Source organism: Anser cygnoides, chromosome 20 (assembly GCF_040182565.1).
Source record: "Anser cygnoides isolate HZ-2024a breed goose chromosome 20, Taihu_goose_T2T_genome, whole genome shotgun sequence".
NCBI lineage: Eukaryota > Metazoa > Chordata > Aves > Anseriformes > Anatidae > Anser > Anser cygnoides.
This window is the reverse complement of record NC_089892.1, coordinates 10,690,018-10,712,438: the sequence shown is the minus strand read 5'-3', so window position 1 is coordinate 10,712,438 and position 22,421 is coordinate 10,690,018. Positions and strand designations below refer to the sequence as shown.

Below are 22,421 nucleotides of genomic sequence, written 5' to 3'. Positions count from 1 at the left end.
CCGCTCGCCCGGCCCCGGCCGTCGCCAAGGAGCCGCCGGAGCGGGGGGCCCGGCCCCGGTGGGCGAGCCTCGGCCCCGGCACCTCCTCGGGGAAGCGGCCCCCGGCTCGGTGCGGGCTCTGCCCCGAGGTGTCCGCGCCCCGTCGCCGGCTTTGGCAGCGGGGTGAACGCGTGAGGCGGCCGTGGGGGCGCGGAGCCTGCCGCCGGCTGGCCTCGCCGCACGGGGAGCCGAGGGTTTGTGCCACACCGGCCGGGATTTCACCCGAATCGGCCGCTCCTACGGCTGCCCGGTGTTGGCAGTCACCTCTCGGTAAGGCTCTTCTCAGGGGCCGCCTAACGCCCCGCGGGGATGGGGCGAGCGGCCCTGCCGTGCCTGCTGCTGGGGGTGTCGCAGCGCCCTTGGGCCGTGGGGATGTCACCGCGGTGTCGGAGCAGCCTCAGGTATGGGGTATTTAGGGGAGGGAAAAAAAAAAAGTAGAAAATGTTTTTGATTTCTTTTAAGCAGTGCATGTAGAGGGAAGGGAGGACGGGAGATTCGCCGGTGCAAAATGTGGTCCTTTGAGGCGTAGCGTTGTACGAACCCCCTGCTGCAGGGCCCCTGAACGCAGCGCTGCGTGCTACAAAGATTTGCGACTGACCAAGTTCATGATAAGCTCCTAGGAAAGCCTGCCAAGTAATAAAACCTGACACGTGCGTCCTGCCAAAGAACTACCGTTCGTTCGTTCAGGAGTCCGAAAAACCTGCTCGTTCCTGCAGCGGGCAGGACGCGGTGAGGCACCACGCAGCTCCCGCTGCCCTCGGAGCCCCCCGGGGTCTCCGTCAGCTTCTCTGCTCCGAACCCCTGAAGTCCGGGTCGGGAGGGCCGTGCGCCTGGAAAGCTGACCGCAGGTGTGGGGAAAGATTCCCCGGCCCGGTGCGAGTGCAACGATGGGAGTCGGTGGGGTTGTTACAGCAGGCTAACGAACCAAATCTGACTTCTCAGACTTCCGGAATCGTTGCGCGTTATTATTGCTGCTGTTAGGCACCGAGCTGGGGTGCCTCACGTGAGGCAAACCTAGTAAAAAAAAAAAAAAAGGCAGCTCATGAATCAAAGCATTTGCAGTTGTTCTCTTGTGGAAATATGCTGCATTTGCATGCAAATCATGGTAAAAGGCACTTCTGATGCTGTGTCTTTCCTGCTGGGTTACACAGCTGATTCTATTGTCTTGCAATATCAGCATAACTTTAAAAAAATCAGAATTTAAGTCTTAGCTTTTTCCTGAAATTTTATTTTGCAGGAGAAACAAATTCCCATGTTTTCCTATTATCACAGAAAAATCATGTTTGTTCTTAATGTACTGTAACGCTCCAGAAACTCAATCTGATCAGAAGAAGAAAATTATCAAATTAACGCTGCCCCTGAGCTGTGAGATTTATTGTTCTGTGACATTTATTGTTCTTTGCATCTTTTGATGCGAACCCATGGATAGAACAGGCGGAGATTAACTGGATATTACTAATTGCTAATCACAAAGGCTGTCAGGATAAAATTAGAAAGGGAATGTATTGTAGAAAACCAGCCCCTCTTGCTTAGTGCTTCCAGTATTTGGTTCTCAAGATTTTGTGGGAGAGACTTGAAGCATGTGTTTTCTTCACTAGCTCAAGTAGGTAGGGTGTTTTTTTTCTCATATTTTATTCGCAAAATACTACTTGTCCAGAAGATGGGAGTGTTAGCGTACACCTAGTGCAGACTAAATCCCATTAATACGTCTTGATCTAAGAGAATCCAATTACTGTACATGGCAATTCACTGTCATTGAAACAGGTTCGCTGGTGACTGCCCTTCATCTGTGACCGTAGCCGGTGTCTTTAATCAGTGGGGGTTGTGTCACACCCAAGCCAGCCAATTTCCCAGAACATGACCCTTGAGGATAAGTTGTGGAGACTGGGATCTCCCAGGAATATGGAAGTCCCTGTACTGGAGTAAGAGGAGCAGTAAGGCGCAAAAAGAAGTATAGGCAGCAGCTCCGTCTCTGTTGTGGCCTCACCATGCTTGGGTATTCTTAAAGCTCAGCTGAAAGGCCCCAGTAACCACATCTCTGCAGCTGGCCCTGCTCTAAGCAAAAGGTTGGACTGGGGAGCTCCAGACATCCCTTACGCTGAGATTTTTTTCTCTTATTCTAAGCAAAGTTAAGATGTAGATACCATGTTACCTGCACTTTATCCTGTGTATGCAAGAAGCAAAAATCTCTCTGTATTCCTGGTAATGCTGTGTCTCCTCACCCTCAGGTCACGTCCCAGCAGCAAGCACCTGAGATGATGTAGTGACGCTCAGTGCTGCTGGCCGTAGTTGAAGCCGTGCTCTTCAGCAGTGGGATGGGGAAACTGCAGAGTAAAATCAGCTTCCACAGCACCAAATACAGGTAAAGCAACGTCAGATGATCATGTCTTAATAAACCATGTATATGAATGGAGAATATAGCAAGCGTGTGGTTCATCAGCTTCATTATTGAACTTATGAATTAGAATTTATTTTTGACCCTTGCTTCTAAATTCTGCCTAGCTTATTTGGGGGACTAAAATCTAAAATACAGCTCACAGGAGTGGCTGAACGTGTAAATGTGACCAGTGGTTATGCTCTGTGATTGCTAAGGCAGAGCTCTCTCTGAAGGCTAAAAGGTCTAGGAGTGGCTGTTTAGCCCAAATATCCAAACTGCTTCATCATCTCTTCAGACTGCCATCAGTTTTCATCGGTAAGATGCAATAATTATCTGGCAGCAAAAGTGACGATCTTTGCCTGGAGGATCAGCCGAGAGCGCAGGGTGGCGGGGGACTAGAAGCACCTGGCAAGGCTGGTTTGGAAGAGCCGAAAGTGCTGGGCCTGCCAGGACAGCAGCAAAGCCTGAAAGGCGTTCATGGAAGTGGAGACTGGAAAAATTGAAATGCGGTGTTCTTCTGTTCTTTGCGCTGGTGTGGAGTGAGCAAACACACAAATATTTAGCAACTCGAGATATAGAATAGACACGCTCCATCTCACCTAGTCCAGGAGACACATTTGTCTGTTGACAGCTTCCCTTCAGCTTTTTAAAGTCAGATGTTGTCATTCTGCAGTCCAGTCAGTGGCACAATCTCCTAAAGCTCAGTCCAAGCGGGTAACATCACCCTGACTTTGCCTTAAAATGCACTGCAGCTCCTGCCACTGTCCCTCTGCCTGTTGCAGGGCTGATGGCTCCGTGGAAAAGACAGGACCTGGCAGAGGTGTTCAGCAGCACAACCCCGTGCACGCCGATGCAGTCACTTCTGTGGCTGCTCTCAAAGCAGACCTGTGTGTGTCAGGAGGAAAGGATAAGGTATGGTACTGGCCCACCACAGGGCACAAAACGCAGTCACGGGCAGGAAAATACATTGGCAGAGACATTAGAAAAATAAGGGGATGTGGTTTAAATGTGAGTTTTACATGTTTCTGTGATTGCTACCAACTTTGTCAGTGATCTGTCTGAATTGAGAAAGAAAAGATGAGCTTAGAGTAAGGGCACACACTGAAGCACACTGGGTCAAATTTCATAACGTACTCCAGAGGTCAGGTCATGTCAAATACTTTCACCCAAGCTTAGAACCAATGAGCTAACCCTTCTCTGATGTTACCTGACAAAAGACAGGCTCCAAAGGGAGTTGTATTGGCTGTAGGAGCTCAAAACCAAAAGTATCTGTTCCCTCTTCAGTCTTGGTCTGTGCACAGGTCTGAGTATAAAATAAACCAAGATTGTGCATGAGCCTTCTTTGTCCTGCTTTGCTGATGATGATTTCCTTCCCCTGGTTCTCTGCAGAGCGTGGTTGTTTGTAACTGGAGATCTGGAGCTGTGCTGAGGCGGTTCGTTGGCCATGAGCATGAAGTCACCAAGGTGAGCATCAACTGAGTCTGGCTGGGGTCTTCTGCACCTGCCAGAAACTGGGAAAACAGGAATGATGGAGAACGGTTTGTCATCCACAGAGGGTTCACTTTGCTCTGTCAGAGTTACCTGGGTATCAGGATGTGTTAGGTGTTTTTCCCAAGCTCCCAGCTGATACTTTGCTGTCCAGAAAAAAAGCACTGGTTGCAGCCAGAGCAAACAGGGCACCAGGACACTTGGCTATTTGCTTATCTTCCCTTCAAGAGACTGCGTGGCAAAAACTCAGAATTAATTACTAGGTCAAGTGTTTGATTCAGAGATGCTCTTCTCTTTTCTTCAGGTTTCATCCCACTAAACTTGTTATTCTACAAAACAGCTGTGCCCAGAAACAACGGGGCTTTAATTTTCCATCCAGCATCCTGATTACAAAACCAAATATGCTACTCTGAGAGCAAACATGCAGGGGTGCATATGTGCTGTGCATGGCTTGGCCGGTGCGCCTCCCAGCTGGGAGTAGCCAGGTATTCCCTTGTGCTCTGGGACGCTGAAGGGATGAAGAGGGCTGGTGGTGCTGCCCTAGGAAGAACTCAGAATTCACATTTCATTCGTCCCACTGTTCAAAGTGACTGTGCACTGGGCTTATTTGGTTGTTTTTTTGTGTTTTGTGTTTTTTTTAAGGAAGTTTTTCCCATAAAATTAATTGTTTCTGAAAACAGGATGGGGGAAAAGGCTTATTTTGCAGCATTACATTGATTCCAACGTCTTCTTTCAGAAGCTTTAGCACACGTGAGCTTCAAAGCTGGAATTCAAATTTAGCAGCGAGGTGCCTTTGTGCCAGGAATGTGCTTTTGCTTACTCCTGTGAGAATACATCCAAAATTGGAGCAATTTTTTGCTCCAACAACAATTTGTATATGTTGATAGCATGCCCCCCTCCTCCAGTTGGTGTCTGTGCAGGTGCCCTTCCCGCAGAGCAGAGCTGACACGATCTGCTGGAGTCAGGCTTTCCTGGTAATTGCACCGTTCCATCAGGTGCCAGAACCCAAGTCAGAAAATCGGTCTTCAGCATTTCCTTTTCTCCCTGTGCTCACCAGGAGGCTCCTTCATTGCCCAGCTCAAGTGGCTGTGGAGGCTGGGAACCCCCTTTGCCACTCAAGGCGGAGGAGAATGGGTGTGAGGCTGTTAACCCAGCAGATCTCACCATCACTCACAGTTTGATTGTGGAAAGATGAAGAAGAAACCAAGAAAACGACAAAGACGCATTTGTTACCACCCTGCCTACTCACAAAGGCACTGCGCAGAAATGCCTGGCTCAGCCTCCAGTTTCTTTCCTTACTATAACAACCTGAAAAGGAAGCTAACCCGCCGCAGCCAGCGACTGCCACAGAGCCTGTCTGCAGCCTGGGCTTGTCCCCATGTCATCCCTGACCTCCCGCTGTGCAGGAGCTGGGGAGTTCAGCCAGCTTCTGCACTTGCTTTGGGGAAAGCAGGTTAATACGTGTGTTGCCTGTAGCTGTGGTCACAGGGAAGGTGATCAGAAACTGTCCAGGTTCGGTACAGAGCCAACAACCTGCGCTGTTCCCCGGGACTTGCCCTTGTGCTGAAGAAGGTAGCAGGAGGAGAGGAGGCATTTAGCAGTCGTGGAACAAGTGCCTCCAGACAGCATGCAGCTGAGCTCCATGATCTCTAACCAACCTCAGCACCAATCACTTCTTTTCAGGAGCATCTGTTGTCACTGTGCTATAGGGGTCAGGAAAACAGATTGTCCTCAAGGACAGGAGAGGTTTTCTCCTCCGTCAGCCGTGGATTTTCCTTGGCAATGCTCCTGTTGCTCAGTGTAACATCACTCTGTTTGTCTCTGTGGCTCCGCTGCACCTTTGGGGCCTAAGAATCCATTCTCGGTGCTTCACTGCTTCTTTCCCCTCTGAAGTTTTGGCTGATGTTTGGCTGGAAGCCTTCTTCAGCCACTTCCTGGGACAGTCCTGCACCCTTGTCTGCTTCTGGTGAGTCTGTCTGGGAGATGAAGCCCACTCAGGTACACAGCCTGTGGAGTGCCAGGTGGGCAGAGTGACCCTGAGCACCTTGGGAGTTTTATCCCCTCACAAGTGGGAGAAGCTGGGGTCCATCATGAAAACAGTTCTCCTGCAACTCCTGGGAGCGAAATTTATACCTGTGAACCCAAGAGCCGGTGTGTATTCAGTCTTTCTCATCTAAGACAGCCCTTCAGTGCTACACAAGGGATCTGCACCGAGCTGGGATCTGGCATTCATCTGCCTGGGCCAAGAACAGGCAAGCATTTTTCCTTTTAAGTGTCACAGGTGAGTACCAAGATGTTCTCCAGCCCATGTCTCCAGTTCAGGGCATCCCTGAGGACAAGGGGGGATGCTGAGGGCTTTTCCTTCCACAGATCTTATTAAATCCTGATGTCTCGTGACTACTGTCTGTGCGGAAAGCGCGAGTAGTGATAGCTCTGTAGAGGTCTGATGGTATTCATGAAGGTGCTAGTTCAGAGTGGGAAGGGAGATGATGAATCAAGTTAGTGATCTAACCTCTTCTTGAAAAATTCCTTTTGAAGGGGAGGGGGATGCAAAACAGAGACCTTCTCTGAGCTTTCAGGGCAAGAGAGACGCAGCCTTTCAGTATCATTATTGCCCCAGAACTAAAGATGAAAAATAGCCAAGTGCTATTGACGTTCTTCTTGTACCAGAAATCTAAAACAAGGTCCATCATGGGGTAAAGTCCTCATTCCTCTGCTGCATGTTGTTGGGAGCTGCAGCTGCTGCCTGCCCTCTCTGGTCTGGGGCTCACAGCAAGGCAAGGCAGAGCCCCAGGCCCCGCCACACTGGGCTTTGCCTGTGGCCAGGATCTAGCAGAGCAGGAGCAAGCAGGAGTCACAGGTCCTCCGTGTGAGCACTGAGCAATGCAGCATTTGCAAAACAGCATGAAGGTGAGGCTCTTCCCTATCACATCTATGCATGTCTTAGACTTTGACGTGATGGTGCAGCATTGTGCTTTCCCTGCACACGGCTGGGCTGGGCAGAAGGCTAACCTACTTCTCCCATCTGGTCCGCGACAGGTCACCTGTGCCCTCGACTCAAATAGAATCTTCAGTGCGTCCCGGGACAAGACAGTAATGATGTGGGAGCTTCACAGGACTTCAGGGCCAAGCCAGCACTTCCCAGGACATGACCTGGTTGTTACTGGACTGGCTGTGAGCCCAGGTGAGGACCAGCATACTCCTATTCCCCAAACAATTATTTCTTCACAGTTTATCATCTTGACAATTTTCCTATGTTTACGCGTGGTTGCAGATGCCACTCAGCTGTGCACAGGCTCGCGAGACAACACCGTTTGCAAGTGGGACGTAGAGACCGGAGGGTGTCTGGGCAGAGCTGCTGTCTCCAGGAACCTGGTAGGAGCCGCTGGTTGCTTGCGTCCTGTAATAGCAACTCGCTGCCTACTCGGGTACTTTACGAGTAAACCCACGTAAAGTGAATTTGCCTTGAGCTTGGCACTACAATAAGCCCTCGAGGCACTGCACAGATTGCCTTTATGTTTGGGAAGATCAAAGCTTGGGGCTAGTTACCCTCTCCTCCAGGAAACAGCACCTCTCATAGCACAAAGATACCAAGAGACATGTGGCTATTTATTGATTCCCTCTTGTACCAGCTAGGGAGTGGAGTTGTATCTTCTGGTGCCTGTGGTACCCTTATTTCCATGGCACCGTGCCCCGTTGAGCTGCTGGTGCCTCTCTGCCTGCTAATAAACCCCAGCCACCTCTCTAGGGTCAGACCAGCATTGGTCCCAACAGCACTGGTGGGAAACAGAAAAACCTTCATCCATCATTTCCTGCTCACTACCCAGCAGGAGGAGAGCGAGGACGGGAGAGCTTTGTGGTTGTGTACCTACAGGCAGATGTCAGCCTGGGCTGCACGCAGAGGTGGGGCGCATGCTGCTCATCCCTTCCCCTCCACAGGTAACACATCTGTGCTGGGTTCCTGGGGAGCCCTACGTCATCCAGACATCAGAGGATAAAACTGTCAAGTAAGTCTTACAGGTGGCCACAGAGAAGGGAGTTACAACCTGGGGCACATGGCAATGGATTATAGAAAATGTCGGTACACAAGGGGTTGGTTGGTTGCTTTTCATAAAGTCCTGGTGTAGCCAGAAGCCACCTCCAGCTCACCTGGGTCTTGGAGGGTGGTCTCTTGCCAGGAAGGACGGCATGGGGACACCCGTGGCCGTAAGCAGCACTGGGCAGCAACTACGGGTAAAAAGAAAAATGGTTCAGAGTTCCACGGAGCTGCTCTGGCTAAATATTGATTCAGGACTCAGGGCGTGGGACAGACAAATGCAAGTATGCGGTGACAGCATTGGGAGGAAGGAGGGAGACTGCCCCGTGGTGGATGAGATCGAAGGCAAAGTGAGGGCACCGAGGGAAGCCCTTCGTGGCAGTAATGCCCCGTCCTCCTTCCCCGCTCTCCTTGCTTCCAGGATGTGGGACAGCCGGGAGCTGCGGGTGGCACACACGTTTCCAGGCAAGCAGCACATCCAGACGTGCTGCGACGTGAGCCAGGACGGGCGGTACGTCCTCAGCAGCAGCAGCGGCTTCGCTGGGGAGGGCTGCGAAGCAACCGTGAGTTGGCTGGGCAGCAAGTCCTGCTTTTTTCTGATTTTTCTCTAATCTCCACCGCACACAGCAGAGGGCAGCAGATCAGTGCTCCAAGGGTCTGCCTGCAGCAGAGCACACATCCCACTGCTTTGGCCTTATTCTGCTGTCACCAGCAAGGCCTGAGCTTAGTTCCTTCCTGCCTGTCTCTTTGGTGAGTCTTCTGCAATAAGAGGTCTTTTTCCTCATTAAAGCACTGGGATTTTGTTTCAGTTTGCAGGGACGTGTTTGAATAGACAAATGGTGAAAATCCTTTGGGGTCTGAAGTGCTCTAGGACTGTGAGCATAAGCAGGGGATAGAGGCAGTAGGTGTTGCACTCTGAGGATTGGCAAGGAGCTCTTTAGCCTCATCCCTTTCTTCATAAAGCAGCTCCATGTTGGCAAGTGACAGTAACGGAGCCTGAGCTCTAAGCACTGCCTGTTGCCTTGCAGCTGTGGGACCTGCGGCAGACGAGGAGCCGAGTACGTGAGTACAAAGGGCATTTCCAGACCACAACCTCATGTGTCTTCCTTCCACGGGGCCCTGCTCTCGCCCCCAGCATTGCCACATCCTCGTACGACAGCAAAGTGAAGGTCTGGGACCAAGCCACTGCAGGTGAGGAAGGGTGCTGCCCACTGACTGTGTGCTAGCTACCCTGGGAAAACAAAACTGCTTCCTTGGTTTCTGTCTCCCTGGGGTGATGAGAACACACCTGTGTGTGCCTGTAACCTCTGGATTTTAATCAAATGCAGCCACGGGGCAGGGCGGAGATAAGCAGCAGAGCAACCGGTGTTGTGCCAGGGGCTTCTGTCTGCCCTCCGGCACAGGAGGGCATTTGGGTGCATGAGGTTGGAGGTGGTGGGTGTCCTCCTCTAACCAAAAGGAAGCAATGACAAGCTGGTTTTGAAAGGTGTCCAAGTTCAACAATGAAATGCAAATGATAAAAATGAAAAAGGGCAGTGGAACTCCAGGGCTTTCCTCAGATACAGGTGGAAAGTTGCAAAGCACAGACTGCGCTGCATTGCTGGGGGCTGGTCAGCAGCTGCCCTCGCTGTGATCACCCTCTGAGTGGGAACTGCAGGCATTTCGGGGTTAGCATGCTTGCTGGAGGATTTGGTGAGGGCTAAGTCCTCACGTAAGCTGGACACAAAGGCTGGTTACCTGCCAAGCCCCGACACAGCAGCAGGTTTGTTATCTAATGCCTTGCGCAGAGGGCAGAGACAGTCCCTTTCGGGAAGCTGTTTGGGTTCACAGACGTGCTGTGTGCTGGGTCCAGCAAAAATCATTAGCATTAGGCACTGTGCTAAGCACCTCTTCACTCACACTTATTTAAAATAGAATAAAAGTAGAAACCTGATGTTGTCCCACAGTAAAACTCTCACCTTCTCTTTTCACTCACCTCGCCTTTTACCCTGGTGCCTGTGCACGCTGAGACAGCCGTGGGGTCAGCAGCAGCTCTGTGCTTCGATTCTTTTGACCTTCAGCTGTCAGCTGTAGTTCAGGTGCTGTCTGACAGGCGTACGTCGCTGCAAAGGGCCGTTGCCTGTATGTCCTTGTCACACGGCTCTGCAACCAGCTCAGCATGGGGCTGGTGCCTGCATAAATACCACGTCAGGATTTCTTAATAATGGACACAAACAGAAAGGCTGATGTGGCTCTGAATACTCTAAATCTTACTTTCTTTTCCCCTCTTTTAGAGGTTTATCAAAACTGCGTGAGGGGTTCATCAAAACCCTTGGAAAAAATTTTTCTTGATCATAAGCAATCTGGGAGAAAAAGGCACGTTGTAATGCCTCCACGTGAGCCCTGCAGCTCTGTCTGTCCGTCCGTATTGGTTTTCTCTCCGGGGAGGTGCCCGGCCTCAGCCTGGATCCCTGTTCTGGCCACTGCCCGGCAGAGCCCGCAGGGACCCCATGGGGGCTCACCCGGCACAACGGGGTGTGCACGCGTGGCTCACCTCCCTCGCTGCCGACCGAGGGGCGAGCAGACGGGCAGATGGCCACACGTGGACAGAGCCAGGAGGTGGGAGCTCGGGGTGGTTGTTCTCTATCTTGGAAAACAGCATGTCCTGAGTGACTTCTCTCTTGCCTCCCCAGCCTGCCTGGCCACTGCGTGCCTCGAGGGAGCGGGACCGCTGGCCTCGCTGGCCGTCTGCGACAGCTCCACGCTGCTCTGCGCCACTTTTAACTCAGGGATCCACTCACTGCGGATGAGAAACGGTGCCGACCTGGAGGAGCTGGCAGTATTTTGACCATAAGAACCTTTCCAGCAGACTGCCCCACAGGGAGCCAGTTCCCCGTCAGCTTCCCCTGATTGCAGGCACAAGACAACGCCGCACCTGCAGAGCTGGGGGGGGCAGCTTGGGGGGTGTTCTGCTTACAGCTTGTAGGTGGTGGGAAGCAATTAGAGCTGTCTAGAAGAAAAGCCAAATCGTAGATGCATTCAGGCCAAGTTCTCACTCCTGCAAGAGCGCTGGGTGCTTGATTTGCAAAACCTCCATGCAGACATGAAGTGGGCTAGCAGAAGAGGACCGAGGCACTATGAGAAAGCGTGTACCATCCCTGCAGTGTTTCTCAGGTCTCATCAGAGCACTGCTGCCCTACAGCAGGAAAGCTGTTTTTAATGGGAGGAAAAAGAACAACCACCTTGGCCTTTATCAGTCAGCATGAGAAATCAGGGATCTCCGTCTTCTTCCCTGGATGAGATTTAAATCAGCATCGCTGTTCTGTTTCGCTGAGCCCACTCATGGCAGCGCCTCCAGAGGCTGAATAATCTACATATTTACATTGCTGTGATGCAGCAGGCTCTCAGGGCACATCTGGCTCCTGTTTGTGGAGCAGGTTGTTCACATGTGGCCAGTTTGGTTCCTGGCTAAGCCAACGGGCAGCACCGCAGGCTGCCAGGGCATCAAGCAGGGAATGCGTCGTCCTTCTCATTGCTCCAGCTCGTTGTCCTGTGTAGTGGAGCCAAACACTGTGTGACAGAAATCTTGCACTGGCATTTATACCCCAAGGACAGTGTGTGTGTAAATGCAAATCGTTCATTGGTGTCCAAAATTTCATCCTAAGCCAGCCAGAAACATGCTGCTGCCTCAAGGGGGAGCAGGCTGGCTAAGTGCTGGGCAAAGGCTGTCCCATGAATGACAACCTGATGAGGTACGCCCTTGGGGAGCTTGTCCTTATGGACAGGGAGATCCCTGGCTCTGCAGCTGGGAGATCGTGCTTCTGGGCTCGGACAGTCCCTTTAGCAGACTCTTCAAGAGGTGCTTGAGCACACAGAGCCATGTATCTAGGCTTATACAAGGAGAGATTTCAATTAAATATTTTTCTGTGCTATTTCCTGGCCTCCAGCCTGTTAACATGTTCGCTGGGAGCAAACGAGAGTACCCAGCACATGGCAGGTGCCACCACATTGCTGGAAGGAGAAGGCACACAGCTCTGCTAGAAAAATAACCCATGAGTAGTTTGCTGTTGGTGTTGAAACAGCACGGTCCCAAGTACACTGCAAATATTGAAAACAATGGGGTGTCTGCTTTCCCGAGGAACAGGGACAGCTCCAGGTGACAGAGGGGAGATGAATGTCCGCTCTTTTCATCTGAAGCTCTTTACAGGGGTCAGGGTGCACATGCAAATTATCTTTTGATTTTTCCAGACCACATTTGCAAAACTTCAGTTTAAGGAACAAACAACAACTAGGAAGTTTCCTCACAGTGTAAGTTAGATCAAGACAATCCTGCACTGAAGTAGCCTTCTTTGTATCATACCTCGTGAGACACAGCAAAAACTTCAGCAGGAGATAACGTCCATGGATTTGAAAGACCCAATTTGTGAGACAGCTCCAGGAGCTAGGACATCAGATAGCTTGGGATGGCGTATGGAAAAGAAAAATCCTCGGCCTTTAACATCTACTGCAAGTGCAATAGCAAAGCACATACAGGCCTCTATGTTCAAACTACCTTGCAGAGGCAGAGGCACATCTTTCCTCCAACAACTGACAGCTAACTCTTTTTATTTTTTGAATGCAAATTAACTTTGAAGCCACAGACTCCTATCAAAGCATCCTGGAAAACAGAAGGTAAGAACGGTATCGAGGCTGTACAGCACACCATCCATGAAGTGCTGTGTGGCTACCTACAGGTGTGGAAAACAGACTGGAGAAAACTTGTGAGCCTAGCTTGGAAGCAGGTTCATCTCCAGATGGAGATGGAAGCAGATGGTTCATCTCCAAATTACGTCAGAGAAACAGTATCTGCAGCATAAAACAAGAGTCCTGAAAAGTAGAAGAACATCATCCAAGCTTTGACTCCAACCAAGCCCTGACAAACAGATGCTTCAAAACCACCTCAACCAGGAAACAAAGACACAGCCAGTGACTACAGCCATTGTAATGCATGTTACAATAGCCTTTTTTTTAAATTTAATATAAAAAAAACAAGTCTTAGTTCAAAGCCATTAACATCTCTGTCCCAGCTGACCATCAGCACCTGAGCTACTCTGCTGTCCACAACTTGAAGGTTCTGTCGTAGGAGCATGTCGCTATCAGCTGACCATCAAGGGAGATATCCAGTCCCATCACCTTTCCCTCATGACCCGCCAGCGTCTTCAAAGGGGACCAGCCAGGGTGAGTCCAGATCTTCGCCGTGTTATCGTAAGCGCCGGTCAGCAGGAAGTTGCCATGATTGGCTGCAGTTAAGGATGAGAAAAAGGGAGAAGTGAGATTTGCAAAGAAAACCGTGACAGATCATCTAGCACTAACCAGTACAAACCCTCCTGATCTGAGGATGTGGTTCGGAACTGCCCCATCCCCTGCCGCCTCAGCTCAGGGAAGGCAGGGATGAGGAACAGACAGGAGGTACTTACGTTCAAATTTCACCCCAGTCACCAGGTTCTGATGGGCAGGAATGGTGTAGATGCACTTCCTCTGGCGGAGGTCCCATACCTTGCAAGTATTGTCACCACTGCCAGTTGCGACATGGTAGCTGCCAAGGTCCCAAGTAGGAAAGCGTTGAAAGCTAAGCTTTGTACTCAGAGCTCCCACGTAAACCACGCAAACTCCTTTCTTACCCATTTGGGGAGAAATTAAGTCCATAGATCTCCTTCAGGTGACCTTCCAGAAACATGATACAGCGTCCCGTGCGCAAGTCCCACACGCGACCAAAAGCATCCAGTCCACTGAAAAGAGAGAACCCGACCAACATCACCCATCAGATTCAGCAACTGCCAGAACACACTCAGCCTCACCAGCAGCGGGGCACTTGTTATCAGTCAGCACCAAAACCTCGACAGTGCTTCGCATACGGTCTTGATTCAAAGCAAACTCACCCAGTCCCAGCAAGAGACCCATCCGTGTGAAAGGCGATGTCATAGACCCCTTTGCTGTGTCCCTCCTGATGGAGAATCTCTTCCTGAGCTTCCAAGTCCCACAAGCGCCACGAGTGATCATAGCTACAAAAACAAAGCATTTCTCCAAATAAATATTTTTCCATACTCCCGATCTGCGCACATAATCCTGTTTGAACTGGGCACGCGCATAACAGCTGTCGGCACATTCACACTGGCTGGTTCAAAACCGTTTCTTGCACATAGGAAAACATGCCAGGAATGAGACTGTCCACACCAAAACCTCAGAAATCCCCAGCACAACCCTGGGGGAGCAGGGGGCTTCCCTAGGTCCAAGTAAATGTGGCATTCTTCAACCCCAAAGGGATCACACAATGGGCAATGCTGATCTGTTGGGTTAGGAGATGCAGTGTACAAAAACCACATGCCCTGCTCAGATGCTGTTGCTTTCTGAGTTGACAGCGTGGAGTCCAGGTGGCCTCAGAAAGCCACACAAAAGGGAAGAGGAAAAAACAGTTATTAGTAACTGCCACAGGATGATTAATAAAAGAACAGGGAATGTTTGGTTAACTTTGTAAAGCCTTTAAAGCTGAATTTGAAGGAAGAGAGAATAGAGCGGAACAGCGTTGCTTAGAAGGATCATCCCGACTGCCAGAACACAGGTACCTCACTGAAATCCCCCTAGCAGTAGTATCCATTTCTGCCTCTGGAATTAGCTTTTCAGATAACCTGTGCACCATTCAGCTCCAGGGCAGCACAGTCTCCCTCTCCCTCAGCAGTGTTCGTGTCTGCCCACCACATCTCCCATCCCACGCTCACGAGTCAGCAGCAGCCAGTGGGCTGCTTCTCTGGCAGTTGGAAGTCTCCAAGGAGAACAACGGGATATTTCACTAACTTTGTGGATGCTTTATTTCCAACTGGAGACCAACTGGGTCTCAAGTGAGAAAGGAGGTCTTTCAGGAATCTCACTGACAGCAAATAGTAATATCTTAAAGCAAAAAAAACAAAAAAAAAAACAAATCTCCATACCAGGTAGTACCCAGGAACCTCCCAGAGGGGTGCCACATCACACGTGCCACTCTCATGCTGTGACCTTCAATATCTGCCACTGGCTCATCACTGGAAAAGAGAAACAGAAGTCATCAGATGCTGGTCAGGGTGGCTGGCTCTAGCCAGGCCTTTGCAGCTACGATGTCAAGAAAGCTGCTACTTAAGCACTGCCCAGATAGGAAAAGTCAAGAGTTTTGACTACAGTGACTCTAAATTCTGCCTTTTGTTCACCCAGCTAAAGCTCTAAGTCTAACCCCTTTATACACACTCATATCCTCAGTTATAAGTTCTCCTGGGATAACTGGTTTCAAAAATTATCAAGGTCCTTGTTATTAGCAATTTGAAAGTCTCAACAGCAGAAACGAAGCTCAGAGTGCACAGCAGGGAGCTTTACTGTGACTACACAGAACACATCCCGTACCACCTCATCCCAACCCTGCTATTCTGATGAAACCCAGGGCAGGCAGGAGAGAGCAAACATTTATTTTCCCAGAATTACAGCAGCAGCTCAGCAGCCTTTAGCGGAAGATCTGAACAGCATTAAGAGCGTCTTTCCAACAGACCAAATAGAGATGTGGTCACATGGGATTAAGAAACAGCTGTTGCTTGGCACCAGTATGCTTCTGCAATTAGAAACCGTGGCTCTCAGGTAAAGATAACAAAGTAAGGACCTCAGAGCTGCCTTCCTCTTCCTGAGGCACTGCAGGGCTCCACTTTTCAAACACAGCAGATGCTACGGCTCACACTTTTCTCTTCTCAGGCTTGAGATAGATGCTCCACGTTTTCTAAAACTACACTGTGCAACGGCACAGAGCCAAAGGTTTTTCTTACAGGATGAATCTTTGTGCATGGTTACGTATTTGGCTAGTAACTCTCCGCATATGGGTGCTTTCCAATAACCCAGAAGTTCATTTAATATCAAAGAGGAGAAATTCCCTCCCAAATGAAAGGTTAGAATGAAAAACACTCCAGATCTTCCATCCATCACCCGAAGCAGTTTGCTAATGCCCAACAGCCATTCTGACTTGATTCTTTCCAGACAATTTCCCCTCACCTTGATTCCCCTATCAGGGTGATCTCTTTTTCTGCCACAGAAGATGGCATATACCAAGGCCAGGGATTGCACTGGTATAACTACAAGAAAAGGTTATATTTGCAGGAGGATGGTAAATGACCAATGTTTAATAACTCAACCCCCAAAGCACCAATGCTGCAACTGTGCATGTCCAGTGTCATTCTAACCTTTCAAGGCTCCAGAGTTTGACAGAACCATCAGCTGCACACGAGGCCAGGTTAACGTCCTTCTTGTCTAGGGAGACGGTGGCTTTGGGGTGGAAGACTATTGCTCCTACATTGGTGTTATGTCCTTAACAGAAAGGAAAATCAAAATTCAGAATCTGCCACAGGATCTTGTTAGGCAGGTACCAGAGCGTACTTTCACTGTGTCCTCCCATTTTGGGTGAAGTCACACAGCTAAACTGCAGTTCCAGCAGCGCCCACTTAAAGAATATCAGACACCAAGATTTGCAACCCTCAAAATGCAGTGAAAATTCAACATATGAATGAAGAGATTGTATTTACTCAAACCTCTGTTCACTGTTCAAAGAACCTCACTCTTACTACATTGTCTGGCCAAGAATGCTAGTACTTGGCTCAAAATAATTCAAACCAGGTTTTTAAACAAGGTAAAACAAAAACATCATCCAGAAAGAGAAATAACAAACTGGTCTTTTCTCTAAGAGAAGGGTCAGGACTTCCTCTGGATTATCTGACACGTGTCCATGCTCTGCAAGCCTGAGTAAAGCTCTCGTTAGAATAAAATATGCCCAAGGAACACAACTTTTTGAGTTACAAAACAATACAGGTATGGGGATTTGGCCCAGAGAGGAACAGAACTAAGCAAAGAATTTCAATGAAAGTTGCTCTACCTCGCAAGGTGTGAACAAGGTTGCAGTCAGGCACAGACCAGAGCTTACAAAGTCCGCTCCTGGTGAACACAAGAAATAGAAGTCAGTGTAGACAGGAATATCAAACAAATTTTCTAACACAGAGCTGCAAGAACACAATGAGAGGTTCTGCACTGGGTAAAACACCAGCGTGCTTTGGGACTAATGGGCTCAGATTCAAATTCTTGCAAAGCTCTGAAGTGGAGTGAAGATGCAGCTCTGAGTAGGAAGAAAATGCATTTCTGAACTCACACAATGTACAGGCCTACAGTAACATCCCTCTCCTGCGCTCCTGCTGTGCTGCTTCATCCCCTAAAGTACATGTGCTTTTTTTTTTTAAAAAAAAAAAAAAAAACACTTACCAACAGGCAGTAGCCAAGAATTTGGAATTGGGGCTGAAGTGGCAGTAGGACAGTGGGCGATCATCTCCAATCTGACTGCAGAAGTTATTCAAGGACTGCAACCAAATGCAAAGAAAACAATAAGTAAGTAAACTACAAACGACCTAGGGAAAGCCCTGGCCAAAAACTGAGGGGAAGACGAGAGACATACAAAGGAACAGACAGGGCACTTTGGAAAGTCACTTCCAAAAGGAGGAGCTACCTCAGAGCCACTCCGGCTTCAAGCAGGAGGGCCACGGAGACAGTCTGACCGATGGAAGCGAGCACGGCTCGGTGGCACAGCTTAGTGCTCACCGTGTCACCCACTGCACTCGCCACTAATAACCCTGCAGGCCTGCTTTGCGACTACAGCTTTGACGGGGACCTCACTGCAGTTTGGGCCTCTTTCTACACCTCAGCCAAGGAACATAACCAGAAAAAGTAGGGCAGGCAGTGCGGTGCTCACAGGGGAGAGGCAAATCCTCTGGCAGCTAATGCATCTGGGGATAAACAGGATTAGAGCAGCAACACACTGCGTGCTTGAGCCATTCTGTTAAGTTAGGAATCGAACTTAACATGCTTGAAAAGGACGTCTCAGAGTCGTTCTAAAAGACATTTTCCGTTACCGTGTTGGTTATTATTTTCCATGTTTTTATGGAATAATGACCATGGCACAGGAAGAATTAAACAAGCAGTCCCTTCCTAGCCAGCTGAACCTGTGACAAACCCAGGAAGCAATCTCTTTAGCTTCACAGGCAAGTGACAAGGCAACACAGGGGTGTCTGTTCATCCCTCTGCAACATGGGGGAACAACAAAAGTAGGTCTCTGAATCGCTGAACAGAGGTAGAACATGCATATCATCAGAAAAGAGAGTAAATGCAGAGACCTACAACAGAGACAGGCAAAGCACAGCAAACTACATGCATGTGGACAGCACCTCCAGGCAGCTGATCTTTCTCTGACCTCCTTAGAGGTCAGCACAAAGTCTTAAAAATGGCAGCAGAGTAGATGCCAAACCTACTCGCAGGGATTTGTGCAGCTCCTGTCTCTGTGATGTCCTGGTTGCTTCTGGAATCTCTTTGAGCAGTCGCGCTTCTTCTAGCCGCTTCACTGCCCTGGGAAGAGCAAAGATGGAGTAACAAGTCCCTAAGTTTTCCCTGCCCTGCTGCTGGAAACCCTCACTTCCCCCATACTGGGCTAACAAAGTCAGTCACTATTAAGATTTGTCTACCAGAGTCTGTTCCCCACTCTTTTGATCTCAAATTTCCTGCACTACCCACAGCGGGATTAGCAGTTAGATCTTACAAAAGGCTGTATCTCTCCTTCATTCACGTTGTTTTTCTTTACCTGGGAAGTGAGTAGTTAGCAAGCCACAGCCTTGCTGTTTTCAGACTGCGTGGTCCTTCATGGTACCAGGTTTGCTGATACTGTAAGACAAGGAACAAAGCCAAAGAAAAAGCTACCATGATACTGCTCTTCCAGTCAGTTGATGTGACTTCTGCTTACATCAACCTCCCAAAACAGTAAGGGAAAAATGGACTCAGGAAGGAGAAAGGAGAAGCAGAAAGACAAGTCAAAGCCAGAAACAGATGCAGTATATCAGAAAGTTTTTTCTCCCCGAGTAGGAAGACAAACAATAACAGACTTGCTATACTATGTAACAGTCCAAACATCTAATCTCCTGATTCATATGCTGTACACAACATAGAGTTTGGTCTGGAGTGCAAGCCAGAGTTCACGTTCCCTATTCAGATAATACATCGCCAGTTTTGCTAGAATGGGCGACACAGAAGAAGGAGCAAGAAGGGATGACGTGAGAATCCACAGACCGACCAAACCCAAAAGCTTTGGACATATTGGAGACCATCAGAACAAGGTATCCAAAAGGTTATCATACACATCTCCCTCAGCACTGAGAACACGTTACCTCTTCTTTGGATTTTTTTGACCTGTCGTCATCTTTTCTAGTCTTTTTTAACGCATCTGTGCCAACCACCGAAAGGATATTTCTTAATCTGAAAAGAAAGATATTAGGTCACATTCACTCGGCGAATTCTCATCTAATCTCACAAACACTCACTGAGTGCCATTCTTTCCTCACAACTCTTGCCAGGTAGGAATGTAACATCACTGACTGGCAGCGCTCATCGCATGCCGACTATAAGGAAAACATCAGGAATTAGATAAACTGGGTACAGCCGAGTGCTCCCTGTTTGCAACAGACAAGGGTGGGCACAGCACCTCTCCCTCCTTTCAGCAGGACCTTCTCCGAAGAGCGTGATGGGCTCCCCGAGTGCTCGCAGGCAGGCTTTCACTTCAGAGTCGTCGGTGGACACGTTGATTTGCCGGGCTCTCTTCCTGCGCTCAAACTCAGCCAACACTTCTGCCTGCCGCTCGCTCATATGATCTTCCAGATCAAAAACCTCACCTGAACCAAAAACAAAACCATCAGATTGAAAACAGCAGCCGGACAAGGGATCTCTCTCCAAGAGGCAGACCCAAACAAAAAGACAGTCAAGGCTGAGGTCTCACCTTCACAACCCTAAATTACGCTCAAACTTGATCAGAGAGACTTCTGGCTATATCAAGTTCAAGAGCAAGGGGAAAAAAAGTGTTTAAGCATTCTCACCGCTACTTATGTTAATGTTGCCAGCCTCGATCGCAGCTTTCATCCCTTCTTTCCCCAGCAGACCCGATTCTCCTTTCGCCAGACGCTCCCTCTCCTTCTCCTCCAAGCTGCCATAGAAGATGGGCGCTTTCTTGGCGGGCAGCGCATCGCTCTCTTCCGACGGTTTGCTCTTTGTGGCCTGCAAGGGAAAGGCAGAGTTTTAGGGCCCCTTCGGCACATTTTGGCTGAGCAGCAGGCGGGGAGCAGCACGGGGAGCTCTGCCGGAGGCCGTGAGCGCCCCGAGGAGCCCCTGGCACCGCTCGAGGGGCTGGGTGCGGGCAGTCAGGCCGAGGCCGTGCCTCAGGCGCCGGGATCAGAAGCGGAACACCACGAGGCACAGCTCGCTCGGGCCGCATCGCGCCCCCTTTTTTCTCCCCAGGACCTCCCCGGACCAAGCCTTTGAGGCTCCGTTTTTTGTGTTTTTAACTTCAGACGCGAAGCTCTCCCTTCCCCTGCCCCGGCCGAGACGGGGGAGCCACCGCTGCCCAGCGCCCTCCCGGGGGAGCAGCGGGCGGCGGCGCGGCCCCGGCCCCAGCCCCGCGGTTACGGGGCCAGGGATGCGGCCAGGACACGGCGCAGACACGCGGGGAGCCGCGGGGAGCCGCGGAGGGCCCCGGCCCGATCCCGGCCCCGGCCCCCACCTCGGGCGGTGCAGGTGGCCGTGCCGGGGGCCGCGCTCCGCCTCTCGCCGCCGGTGCCCGCGCGGAGGCCATGGCGGCGGCGGCGGCGCCTCACGGCGGCTTCCGGGCGGGGCGGGCCGGGCGCTGGAGGCGGTGGCGGAGGCCGGGGCGGGGCGGGGCGGGGCGGGGCGGGCGGCGCGGGGCAGGCCGGGAGGAGCGGCGGCGGCGGGGCGGTGGCGGCGGCGGGGCGGCCATGCTGCGGCGGAAGCCGACGCGGCTGGAGCTGAAGCTGGACGACATCGAGGAGTTCGAGGGCGTCCGGAAGGACCTGGAGGTGCGAGCGGGGCCGCGCCGGGGGCGGCCGCCACGGGACGGGCCCGGGTCCCTGATCCCGGCCCCCGGGTCCCTGATCCCGGCCCCCGGCCCGCCCTGACGCGCCCCCCCCCCCCCCCGCAGGGCCGCAAGAAGCAGCGGGAGGAGGCGGAGGCGGCGGCCGGCGAGGAGGCGGCGGCGGCGGCCACGGCGCTGGCGCTGGGCACGGAGCACAAGAGCCGCGAGCAGCTCATCAACGACCGCATCGGCTACAAGCCCCAGCCCAAGGCCGGCGGCCGCGCCGCGCACTTCGGCACCTTCGAGTTCTAGCGGCCGGCGCCGAGCCGGGGGGGGGCTGCCCGGGGCCCTCCTCAGCGCGCCCGTGAGCGCCCCTCGGCTGCTTTGTGTTAAATAAATGTCTTTGGTTTTTTTTATTAGTAGGCCAACAAGTCACGCACGCCGCTGGGGAGGCCGGGCAGGCTGGGCCGGAGGCACCGGGAATGCGGCCCCGGGGTGGCGCGGCCCTTCCCGCACCGGGCCGGTGGGACCCGGACCTCGGTGCCCGACCCCTTCAGCCCCGCTGGGGGCGCGGGGCAGCCTCTGGCGTCTGACGGTCTCTGAATAAAGGCCCTGGGTGTCGCAGATCTGGGTCCCCCAGGCAAAGGGTCTCGTAGACGCTGCCCTGTTTTTTACTGCGAAGGCCGGGGAGGCAGCCCCCGGTCTGTGAAACGCCGCTCGGCCCAAATGACCCCGTGCCACGGCCGGGCCCTTGGAGGGGCATCCTGCATCTGCTGCTGGGATGATGTTAGCACTAACTTCACACTTCCCATGTTGTAGGTGTGCCAAATTTCAGGCCAGGCTGGGGAAACGTACAGAGCCTCAAACTTTTCACACTGTTCCTCAGACTGGCAAGTCACAATCCGGACTAGCAGTCCTAACACCACGTAGAATTACCAGGGATTACTCTGCCATTCAAACATCCTTTGGTTGCAGTGGGGAAGAAAAACCAACCCAGAACCTCATTTCTCATGAGTGGATGAAAACAGTCAACAATAATACTGTGGGTGGGGGACTGCTATTCCTTGCTGTCTACAGACACCTGCTATACACCAAGCAGGCTCGTTTTTACAGCTCCCTAAAGTTCACATCCTTTGACTCCCTCTGCACCAGAAAGCAGATAAAAGGGGCATCAATTCCCACTTTCTAGCTCAGCTTTCTCCACACTCTGCTAAGTTTAACTGGACTGGAACAACTGGATTACCCTCACACCAGTAGCTTCCCACGTTGCCATTCTAGCACCTTCAGGTCTTCCTGATCATGGCAGGGGCAGGCTCAGAGGATGCTGCTCCTTACTTTGCTCCCCAGCCACAGGAAGATGGGCACTTGTCCCCTGCTGCTCACTCGCACTGTCACAGCAGGCACAGAAGAGTCGTGCCAGAGAAAAGGGGCTGGGGCAGTCCAGGCCACAGTTTTCTGGCGCTGGTAAAGCAGACGCTTACTCTTGGAGCTGCGTTCTGAATGTTTCAGTAAAAGCTGCTGGCCTTCACCTCAGCTGTAGTCTCTGCACTGAAGATTGTTTCTAAAGCACA

At 51.3% G+C, this 22,421-nt stretch overlaps 3 protein-coding genes across 5 annotated transcripts; 2 read left to right on the top strand and 1 right to left on the bottom strand.

Annotated features, from left to right (window-relative positions):
• Nucleotides 1-30: 30 nt before the first annotated feature.
• Nucleotides 31-17,186, top strand: WDR31 (WD repeat domain 31). 3 transcript variants are annotated; one of them, XM_066980554.1, is made up of 11 exons: nt 31-309; nt 2,268-2,401; nt 3,199-3,328; nt 3,806-3,880; nt 6,944-7,088; nt 7,179-7,279; nt 7,844-7,911; nt 8,362-8,503; nt 8,750-8,815; nt 8,969-9,131; nt 10,613-17,186. In XM_066980554.1, exons 2-11 carry the CDS (start codon nt 2,355-2,357, stop codon nt 10,765-10,767), a joined length of 1,092 nt encoding a protein of 363 aa, XP_066836655.1. In that variant the 5' UTR covers nt 31-309; nt 2,268-2,354; the 3' UTR covers nt 10,768-17,186. The 3 variants fall into 3 exon arrangements, with proteins under 3 accessions (XP_066836655.1, XP_047910521.1, XP_047910529.1); XM_048054564.2 differs by having other exon boundaries at nt 32-440; XM_048054572.2 differs by lacking the exon at nt 8,750-8,815 and having other exon boundaries at nt 42-440.
• Nucleotides 12,881-20,698, bottom strand: PRPF4 (pre-mRNA splicing tri-snRNP complex factor PRPF4). Its single transcript, XM_066980547.1, has 14 exons — nt 20,542-20,698; nt 19,862-20,039; nt 19,474-19,660; nt 19,160-19,247; nt 18,580-18,659; nt 18,254-18,347; nt 17,214-17,308; nt 16,834-16,892; nt 16,148-16,271; nt 14,885-14,974; nt 13,838-13,960; nt 13,580-13,687; nt 13,376-13,494; nt 12,881-13,198 (listed from the first exon to the last, which is right to left on the bottom strand). Exons 1-14 carry the CDS (start codon nt 20,611-20,613, stop codon nt 13,005-13,007), a joined length of 1,611 nt encoding a protein of 536 aa, XP_066836648.1. The 5' UTR covers nt 20,614-20,698; the 3' UTR covers nt 12,881-13,004.
• CDC26 (cell division cycle 26) lies at nt 20,698-21,266 on the top strand. The gene is made up of 2 exons (XM_048054620.2): nt 20,698-20,854; nt 20,977-21,266. The coding sequence occupies exons 1-2, from the start codon at nt 20,774-20,776 to the stop codon at nt 21,160-21,162; spliced, it is 267 nt and encodes an 88-aa protein (XP_047910577.2). The 5' UTR covers nt 20,698-20,773; the 3' UTR covers nt 21,163-21,266.
• Nucleotides 21,267-22,421: the final 1,155 nt, after the last annotated feature.

Bases quoted from the DNA above. Each gene is read 5' to 3' on its own strand.
- WDR31 (XM_066980554.1), top strand. From the start codon at position 2,355: ATGGGGAAACTGCAGAGTAAAATCAGCTTCCACAGCACCAAATACAG. The intron at 7,280-7,843 runs GTAGGAGCCGCT...TCCCCTCCACAG, and splicing joins CTGCTGTCTCCAGGAACCTG to GTAACACATCTGTGCTGGGT. The intron at 9,132-10,612 runs GTGAGGAAGGGT...TTGCCTCCCCAG, and splicing joins CTGGGACCAAGCCACTGCAG to CCTGCCTGGCCACTGCGTGC.
- CDC26 (XM_048054620.2), top strand. From the start codon at position 20,774: ATGCTGCGGCGGAAGCCGACGCGGCTGGAGCTGAAGCTGGACGACATC. The intron at 20,855-20,976 runs GTGCGAGCGGGG...CCCCCCCCGCAG, and splicing joins GCGTCCGGAAGGACCTGGAG to GGCCGCAAGAAGCAGCGGGA.
- PRPF4 (XM_066980547.1), bottom strand. From the start codon at position 20,613: ATGGCCTCCGCGCGGGCACCGGCGGCGAGAGGCGGAGCGCGGCCCCCG. The intron at 18,348-18,579 runs GTAAAGAAAAAC...TGCTCTTCCCAG, and splicing joins GCTAACTACTCACTTCCCAG to GGCAGTGAAGCGGCTAGAAG. The intron at 13,688-13,837 runs GTGAGTTTGCTT...CTCTCTTTTCAG, and splicing joins GGGTCTCTTGCTGGGACTGG to TGGACTGGATGCTTTTGGTC.